We start from the raw sequence: 9,908 nt of genomic DNA, 5'->3' as shown, positions 1-9,908 counted from the left end.
AGTTGCACTGCTTTCACTCATGAAATTATCACTATCTCCATAGTCAATGCACGAAGTCACCATCACCCATTCTATTAAGGTGTGTGAAGTGGTTCCTAGTTCCTAGTTCCTAGTTCCTTATTCGACCGATCTGAATAAGGAACTGCAACGTGAAGTTGGTTCCCGGTTCCTAGTTCCTTATTCGGCCCATTCTGAATAAGGAACTGCAATGTGAAGTTGGTTCCTAGTTCCTAGTTCCTTATTCAAAATTACATTTTTGACCAATTCTAATCGTATTAACGCCATTTGCACTAGTTCCTGATTCATTTCTTAGTTTCTAATTCAGTTCCCGATTCAAAATAACATTTTTGTCCCAGTTTACCCCTTTTCAACCAAATTTTACTGCAATAGAAACCTAGTCCTAGTTCCTTATTCGATGGTTCCCAGTTCCTTATTCGGCCCATTCTGAATAAGGAACTGCAATGTGAAGTTGGTTCCTAGTTCCTAGTTCCTTATTCAAACTACATATTTGACCAATTCTAATCGTATTAACGCCATTTGCACTAGTTCCTGATCATTTCTTAGTTTCTATTTCAGTTCCCGATTCAAAATAACATTTTTGTCCCAGTTTACCCCTTTTCAACCAAATTTTACTGCAAATAGAAACCTAGTTCCTAGTTCCTTATTCGATGGTCCCAGTTCCTTATTCGGCCCATTCTGAATAAGGAACTGCAATGTAAAGTTGGTTCCTAGTTCCTTATTCAAAATTACATATTTGACCAATTCTAATCGTATTAACGCCATTTGCACTAGTTCCTGATTCATTTCTTAGTTTCTATTTCAGTTCCCGATTCAAAATAACATTTTTGTCCCAGTTTACCCCTTTTCAACCAAATTTTACTGCAAATAGAAACCTAGTTCCTAGTTCCTTATTCGATGGTTCCCAGTTCCTTATTCGGCCCATTCTGAATAAGGAACTGCAATGTAAAGTTGGTTCCTAGTTCCTTATTCAAAATTACATATTTGACCAATTCTAATCGTATTAACGCCATTTGCACTAGTTCCTGATTCATTTCTTAGTTTCTATTTCAGTTCCCGATTCAAAATAACATTTTTGTCCCAGTTTACCCCTTTTCAACCAAATTTTACTGCAAATAGAAACCTAGTTCCTAGTTCCTTATTCGATGGTTCCCAGTTCCTTATTCGGCCCAGTCTGAATAAGGAACTGCAATGTGAAGTTGGTTCCTAGTTCCCAGTTCCTTATTCAAAATAACACATTTGAAAGATTCTAATCCTATTTAAGCCATTTTCATTTCAGTTCCTGATTCATTCCTCAGTTTCTAATTCAGTTCCCGATTCAAAATAATACTTTTGTCCCATTTTACCCATTTTTTAACCAAATTTCACTGTGATTGGAAGCCTAGTTCCTAGTTCCTTATTCGATGGTTCCCAGTTCCTTATTCGGCCCATTCTGAATAAGGAACTGCAATGTGAAGTTGGTTCCTAGTTCCTAGTTCCTTATTCAAAATTACATATTTGACCAATTCTAATCGTATTAACGCCATTTGCATTCTTAGTTTCTAATTCAGTTCCCAATGCAAAAAATACTTTTGTCCCAGTTTACCCCTTTTTAACAAAATTTTAATTGCAATTGGAAACTTAGTATCTAGTTCCTTATTCGATGGTTCCCAGTTCCTTATTCGGCCCAATCTGAATAAGGAACTGCAACGTGAAGTTGGTTCCTAGTTCCTTATTCAAAATAACACATTTGACCAATTCGAATTTTATCAGATCAATTTCATTTCAGTTCCAGATTTATTTTTTAGTTGTCATTTAAGTCAATGTATGATTCACAATAATACTATTCCCCAATTTTACCTGTTTTCACCAAATTTCAGTACAGTTCCTGATTCGACTGATAATAAGAACCCTAGTTCCTAGTTCCTTATTCAGCAAAATATGAATAAGGAACTGCAATGTGAATAAGGAACTGCAATATGAATTAGTTCCTAGTTCCTAGTTCCTTATTCAACCCAAGCTGAATAAGGAACTGCAACGTGAAGTAGGTTCCTAGTTCCTTATTCAAAATAACATATTTGACCAATCGTATTTTATTAGGCCATTTACATTTCAGATTTATTTTATAGTTGTAATTTAAGTCAGTTTATGTTTCACAATAATACTATTTCCCAATTTTACTGTTTTCAACCAAATTTCAGTGCAGTTCCTGATTCGACTGATAATTACAACCCTAGTTCCAAGTTCCTTATTTGATAAAATCTGAATAAGGAACTGCAATATGAGTTGGTTCCGAGTTCCTAATTCAAAATAACATATTTGACCAATTCGAATATTTATTAGGCCATTAACATTTCCTATTCAGATTTATTTTATAGTTGTAATTTAAGTCAGTTTATGATTTACAATAATACTTTTGGCCAATTGTACCTGTTTCAACCAAATTTCAGTGCAGTTCCTGATTCGACTGATAATTAGAACCCTAGTTCCCAGTTCCTTATTCGGCGAAATCTGAATAAGGAACTGCAATGTGAAGTTGGTTCCTAGCTCCTAGTTCCTTATTCAACCCAAGCTGAATAAGGAACTGCAACGTAAAGTAGGTTCCTAGTTCCTAGTTCCTTATTCAAAATAACACATTTGACCAATTCGAATTTTAACTAGGCCATTTTCACTTCAGTTTTTGATTTATTTCGTAGTTTTCTAATTCTAATTCCCGAGTCATAAAACTCTTAGCCCATTTACCCGTTTTCAACCAAATGTCAACTGCAGTTCCTAATTCGACTGATAATTGGAAGCCTATCCTGGTTCCTTATTTGACTCAATCTGAAAAAAAAACTGCAACCATTACGCTAAGTTTGATTCCCAGTTCCTTATTCAAAATAACACCTGCGAACAGTTTCTACTTGTATGTAGGCCATTTTCACTTCAGTTCCGGATTCATTTCAGTTTCTTATTCAGTTCCCTATTCAAATAATATTTTTTGTCCATTGTACCCGTTTTCAACCATTTTTACTACAGTTCCTGATTCGATTGATAATTAGAAGCCTTGTTCCAAGTTCCTTATTCTCAAAATAGAATAAGGAATTGCAATGTGAAGATTGTTCCTAGTTCCTTACTCAATATAACACATTTGACCATTCTAATCGTATCGAGGCCACCTTTACTTCAGTTCTTGATTCATGTCTTAGTTTCTAATTCAGTTCCTTATTCACAATAATACCTTTGAATCCGTGACATTATTCGGCCAACCATTTTTCCATAAGAAAATCAAAGAGAGGATGTTGAATATGGGGTAAATGCCATCATTCAATTAGTTCATCTGGTTGTCGCGCATTGAAATTGGGCCATTTTTCGATATTCAATAAGCTTTCTTGACTTGAACTTGAGAATTAGAAATAACCCTCTGTGCGCGGTACATTATTCGGCCAACCTTAATTCTTGTCGACAATCGACAATGTGCAGTTACGAATTAGACTAAAAATGTCATTTCAGAAGTCAGGTGTTGGCATATAGGAGTACGCATAACGTCGTCGTGGAACATAAAAGTCTTCTTTAATCATCCATTGTTATCAGGAAATTAGAAATTGGAATTGGCTCCGACTTATTTAGATTTCCTATATTCAACTACTTGCGTGGGACCTTGACATGACCTGGTTAATGTCAACACAATTACACAAAGAAATACCGCTGGACATTAATGTAACAATTTTGTTGAAAGACGCAGCGCGGATTCTCGTTATGTTACAAAATGGATTAAAAGTAACAAAAAGTGATAGGTATGGTTCAGGGGAATCATTTCCCACGGGACATAATACATGCAGTGAAAGTACACCAATATTTTCCTGTTTGAGCACCCTTTTCTATACGTTAGCTGACAACTAGAAGTCACAGAAGCAAAGCGGATACTCGCCATGGATTTAGAAAAGCTATCGCTTGACAGTGCTTACATCCAGTCATTTCTTGATAACGGCAAGAGTCACAAATACATCAGTTGCCACCTGCAAAGTCTCTACCCGAATGTTAGAGGGTTATCTGAGCGTAGTGTGCGGAGGTATTGCATTAAACATAACATTCAGCGTTTAAATGGTCCCGAACTTGATCGACGTGTTTCTAACGCAATTCAAGAAGTGGGACCAACGTATGGTGTCAAAACAATGCTGGGATATTTAGATGCTAATGGATTAAAGATCGGACGTGTTCGCCTTAGAAACAGCCTGAGACGGTCTCATCCTGATTTTCACGAAAGACGAAGAAACGATACGGCAAGACAAACCAATCCGGTGCCGTATTATGCAGCGTACTTCGGACACAAACTTCATGTAGACCAAAACGAAAAACTTGTTGCATTTGGAGTTACTCACGTCTTATTCATTGATGGCTTCAGCCGTAAGATCGTTAAATCTGTGATAATGCCTATCAAAAACCCGATTGTAATTTACAAAGTTTACCGTGAAATACTACTTGAGTTTGGTATTTGGGACATGCTTCGCATCGATCATGGTCGAGAGTTCTGTTTGATGAACTTCGTTCAAAACAAGTTGCGAGACTACCGAAACTTCCGGGACTGTCCAGCCTATGTCCAATCCCGTTCGCGAGAAAATCTACGAGCGGAAAGGGCATGGCCAGAAGTCAACCAGCGGACGAATTATGATATTAAGGCGGCCTTGATAAGCATGCAGCGACGAATGCTCATCAACATGTACAACGAAACCGAGAAGTTTTGTGTATCTTTCATCGCCTGTAATGTTGCTCAAGTTGGGTTGCAACGCTTTGTGCCAGCATGGAACAGGCACCCACTAGAAGGTAAAGTGAATATCTTCAAAGAGCTGTCAAAATCATTCAATGACAATACATACAAATTGCGTAGAAAAGTTGGCCATGTACGCCACCTAACTTAAGTTTGTGAATTATTTGCTGAATTCACAAGCAGGTAAATGATAACAGCAAAAATTCCACACGCGCGTAGTTCTCGCACATCCTTACCTATATTATAAGGGACAGACCATTAGAAATTGGGAGGGGTGGTCACGATCGGATTCTTAAAGTTTTTACGTCTGAAAATTTCAAATTTTATTTTTTTTCAAATGAAAATAGATTTACAATTTTTTTCTGAATCTTGCAGAAGTTTTTATTACTGGTTATGTTCTGAATATTTTTTTTTATTTTGGAGAGAAGTCTGATTTTTTCCCCAAAACTTTCTGCTCTGAAATTTGTTTCCCGTTTCTGACCACCCCTCCCAAAGTGTAATGGCCACTTTGATCTGGCCATGAGCTGAAGCATCCCCATCCAAAACGTATTTATTACCTTGCAGTCCGATCCAAGTCAGGGACATATACCGTGCTTTTAGTGGCTTCACAGGGGCGCGCACTTTGTGACTTTAGCGAACTCTACTAACTGGGATTCGTTTTAAGAAATTGACCGTTATTCTACCCTTTTAATTGAACAATTCTCTTGGAGTTAACAAGCTCTCACACCACCAAATTATACATTTTCTGAAAGCCTAGACATAGGAGAATATTTTGGTTACCACAGTCACACATTGTTTGCATAACTGTCACATGACAGTTTATTTGCATAATCTTCAAAAAATCTATTTTCCGAATGTTTTGTTTCAATCCTTTAATTAAGATATGTGGCTGAAATTTGTGTGAGTACAAGATATCAAAACTGATCGTTAAAAGTGTGTCTCAGAATTTTTTTAAACCTTCTAAAAAGATTGTTTATGACAAAAAACTTACACACTAATAGTCTTTTTCCTTTCGGAGTGTGCTACAAAAAAAAACTAAGCAAAGTATAAAAATCTGAGACACTTTGGAAGAGCGTTATAACAGCTTGTATTTGTGCAAATTTGAGGCAGATAGATTGAATTGAAACAAAACATTAGGAAAACTGATTCTTGAAAGATTATGCAAATTACCTATCACATGATAGTTATGTAAACAGTGGTGACACTGTGGTTAACAAAATGTTCTCCTATAGGCTATCCAGGCTTTCAGAAAATATACAATTTGGTGGGGTTATGAGCTTGTTAAGAATTGTTCAATTAAAAGAGTCGAAAAATGGTCAATTTCTTATACTGGAACCTTAATTGATTTGCAATTTCTAGGTATTTCTCCTTTAGATTTCCCAAAACATACGAAATTCACAATAACCGTTATCACATGAACGGGCACGTGCACAGATCTCAACCTTTGTGACATGACAGATCAAAACCCCGTATCCCTGGTCTACGTCACACGCGCACATCAATCCATGGCAAACCCTGCTGCTATTATTTTTCAACAATTCATGCCAACAAATTTCGGGAAGTCAAACGTGGCGCTAAAGTTAAACCATCGTGCATTCTATATAGACGAAACTCCCGGACGCAACAACATTATAAATTACCGTTGCATTGTAGAGGACATATGGACAGTAACGTGAGTAATAAAACTATAGCCGCTCTCGTGAACCACCGGCAGCTCGTGATCGATCGGGTAGCGCACGTATCAGTATGACCACAAGGATATGAAACTGGCCACAGAAAGATATATTTTACTTTATTCTGTTGATAAATGAACAATAAATCTCTATTTCAAAACGCATTTGTGAATCTTGTTTTCTATGCGATCTGCCTGTGTAATAATTCCTTGCAGAAAGCTCGATTAATGCTCCAAAACTCCAAAATACCATAAGAAGACTGTTCATGTGATAAACATATAATCCCATGATATTTTTCTCTGTTAACGTCATCGTATACTCGTATTTTCGCGGAGCGCAGAAATTCTCGCCCACTGCTCGAATTTGTACTAATCCGCGAAAATACTCGTATACAATGACGTTATATTCTTGACCGCGGAATGACTTCACTTTCACCTCACTATTTGCGTAGGGATTGCGTTAACCCCATATTTTGCTTCCCGGACTTCTAATTTTGCAGTGGGACCCCTACTTTTGGTGAGGAGGGGTCCCATCCTTCATAGTAATACACATATAAGAATTCAAATGTAGTAGTGCTAAGCCTGCATTGCATGAGGTGAAATGAGATTTTACAATACAGGACGGCGAGCAAGAAATTAAGTGACAAAGGACAGAATGGTCACGATAGGATTCTGAATTTTTTTACGTCTGAATATTTCAAATTTTATTTTTTTTCAAATGAAAATTGATTTACAATTTTTTTCTGAATTTTGCAGAAGTCTTATTACCCGGTATGTTCTGAATATATTTTTTTTATTTTAGAGAGAAGTCTGGAATTTGTTTTCCAAACTTTCTGCTCTGATTTTTGTCGTTTCTGACCACCCCCTCCCAACGTGGAATGGACCGTCCCCTAGTGTTTATCATCGACGTAATGTTGATGATGTAAAGATTGAGAAAGCCACACTTCAAAATTTGTTTTCACCTCAGCGTGACGCAAAAATGACGTGACAAACCGCAAGTTCCCGGATGTCCTAGGTCAAGAATATAAGTACGTCATTAGTTGCTGAAAAACGAAATAATATGTCCTCTGATACTGTAATATTTTTTCCCATACCAGGTTTCAATTCTCGAGTGCCAGATGTCTTGGCCAGAGGTAACAACAGGATTGCACGTTTAACAGATGATGTGATACCTTCTGTCGACGATGCAGTGATTATGTACGAAAGAGCAGGGGGCAGTTTAACCAGGGAGAGCCGTTTTGGTGACGACCCTCTAAAAGACGACCAACACAAAATCAGTCGCCGAGAGCAGCTTCACCACCAGCAAGCTCATTCTTTTGAATATATTTTTGGACGTTTGGTGAACGGAGACTGTGAACCCTTTGAAACGGCAATCGTTTCATTCATTAACATTACACTTTCCTTGATCTAGGCCAGTGATTCGCTGTGTGTTGAGGTGTTTAATATTCTATCAAATATACATCGAATGGACGAGTAGGGATAATTGTGATTTCGAATTCTATATGAAAAGTTGTTGGCCTGAAAATGCCACGGATTGTTACAACTCACCTGTATTTGCAAGATATATGCATCTTTTCTGATGCTTTGATACGCATATGCACCTCGAAAGTGAAAGACTTAAACTTTTGATTAATAGTATCAAAATATCTGTCCCAGATGTACATTTCACCTTCGATGGCCAACTTTGTGATAGATCGATGTTCCATGTGAAGAGAACAGAAGCAAATTACACTGTAATAGGAGTAGGGGTGAATAAGCACCAGGAGAACTATCTTTTCGCATCGAATACTGAAATTGAAAACCTAAATGGTGGTAATGAAGGAAATAAAGCCTTTTGTCGTTTCATTTGTTTATTCTAGTCAATCAGGCGTAAACTTCATATTCATACAGGACGAAATTCATATTACATATGTAAAAGATCCATTTGGTCATTTTCCATTAGAGGAAAACAAAAGAGAGATGGGCTATGACATGTTTCAAAGTTATTTCAATCGATTCGTCATGGTGAGCTATTCTAGCATATCTTCGCATACATTATAACTTATTTCAGTCTTGTGCTTTGAGTTTTGATTCACTATATACATTTCGAACTATTCATGTTAGTCTTATGGTTCCAGTACATGGCTAAAGTTGTGTGGTCATATGAGCACTATCTGCAGCTTTAAGTTGGGTTTGGTGAACTTTCAGTTATTTAACAGTCCCTCTTATCAAGAACTGTGATTATTCCTACACGGGTTATTTCACAAAGAGAACACGTTCTATTAGTACAGTTATTTAGATATTTGCATTTTTCAATAATTGTATTATGGAGAAATGTCATTTTTAGGTATAGTTTTTGAGAAGATCGAAACATCATAGACTTCCGTTCCTTGTGGAATAATATTTTCATGGACTCAATTTGATGGTTTTTCTTGATTTGCATAGTTACCAGACCTCTTGATTTGCATAATTAAATGAGAAGAATAAATTTCTCATCGTCTTGATGTGCATAAAAAAGAACCACTTATCAAGCAGTTTCTTGATTTGCAGTGAGTGCGGATCTACTTTCTATCAAAACGATCTACAGTCCAGTTAAAAAAACTAACTTTCTCAGTGGCTTTAGCCACCAATTACACCGTATTAAAAGTTTGTAGGTATCCTGAAAATGAAATAATTCAATTTCGACTCAAGCGAAGGAAGTGAGAATCGGTTGCAAACGACAAGTGTGGTAAGACGCGTCATAAACAGATATAATTATTCAACCCGGGCTTCAAAATTTCTGTATGATATGGATAAAATTAAGGTACACGGGGCACTGCATGCAACCAGCACGCTTGTTTTCAAAGCAACATTTCTTATAAAAGATGGGTTTTAGAAAGCTGAATATCTGAGGTTTATATAACTTGGCAAAATGTTATTCAATAACTGAGGTGGGTGAGTTTGGGGGTAAAAAACTTAAATTTTGGTATTATGTCATACAGTTTAATTTAAGTCAAAAACTTGAAGGGTCTTATTGAAAATTAAAATTTTATTTTAAAATTGAGTTTATGAAGGAAAAAGTGTATTTTTGTTTTGCGATATCTGCTCTCCTTGCTGATTGACAGCTTTCAAGATTGACTTGTCAAAAATCGCGGAAAAGGCCTTGATAAGAGAAACTAAATGCATGATTATTTTTGCTCTGATCGTGTTAACGACAAACAAAAATACCATTTTGGTGTAGGATACATATAAAATTACTTTTGAAATTTTCGAGCAATTTGACCTACGCTGAGCGAAGTTAAATTCATTCAAAAGTGGGGCGAAAATTTAACATTTTCCTACTGGTGCACAAATTTGCATAACAAATAAACAATGCAAACATCACGTGGACATGTCAACATTACATGCAAAAAAGAGGTTTATAGTAGTCAGTTACATTATTGACCAAGATGTCTTTGCTACTGTAGTGTAAGAGCAAGACAACCAAACTTGTCCGAATGTGTGAAATTTGACCGAAATCGCCGTGTTTCATGC

At 36.6% G+C, this 9,908-nt stretch overlaps 1 protein-coding gene across 1 annotated transcript; it reads left to right on the top strand.

Moving 5' to 3' along the window:
- Positions 1-3,868: 3,868 nt before the first annotated feature.
- LOC139123409 (uncharacterized) lies at positions 3,869-7,850 on the top strand. The gene is made up of 2 exons (XM_070689577.1): positions 3,869-4,800; positions 7,514-7,850. Exons 1-2 carry the CDS (start codon positions 3,909-3,911, stop codon positions 7,825-7,827), a joined length of 1,206 nt encoding a protein of 401 aa, XP_070545678.1. The 5' UTR covers positions 3,869-3,908; the 3' UTR covers positions 7,828-7,850.
- Positions 7,851-9,908: the final 2,058 nt, after the last annotated feature.

Source organism: Ptychodera flava, chromosome 1, assembly GCF_041260155.1.
Source record: "Ptychodera flava strain L36383 chromosome 1, AS_Pfla_20210202, whole genome shotgun sequence".
In the NCBI taxonomy this organism is placed as follows: domain Eukaryota; kingdom Metazoa; phylum Hemichordata; class Enteropneusta; family Ptychoderidae; genus Ptychodera; species Ptychodera flava.
The sequence above is the reverse complement of the archived record's forward strand: the minus strand, read 5'-3'. Positions and strand labels throughout refer to the sequence as shown.

Excerpts from the sequence above, each read along its gene's own strand:
- LOC139123409 (XM_070689577.1), top strand. The coding sequence starts at position 3,909 with ATGGATTTAGAAAAGCTATCGCTTGACAGTGCTTACATCCAGTCATTT. Across the intron at positions 4,801-7,513 it reads GAACAGGCACCCACTAGAAG|GTTTCAATTCTCGAGTGCCA; the intron begins GTAAAGTGAATA and ends TTCCCATACCAG.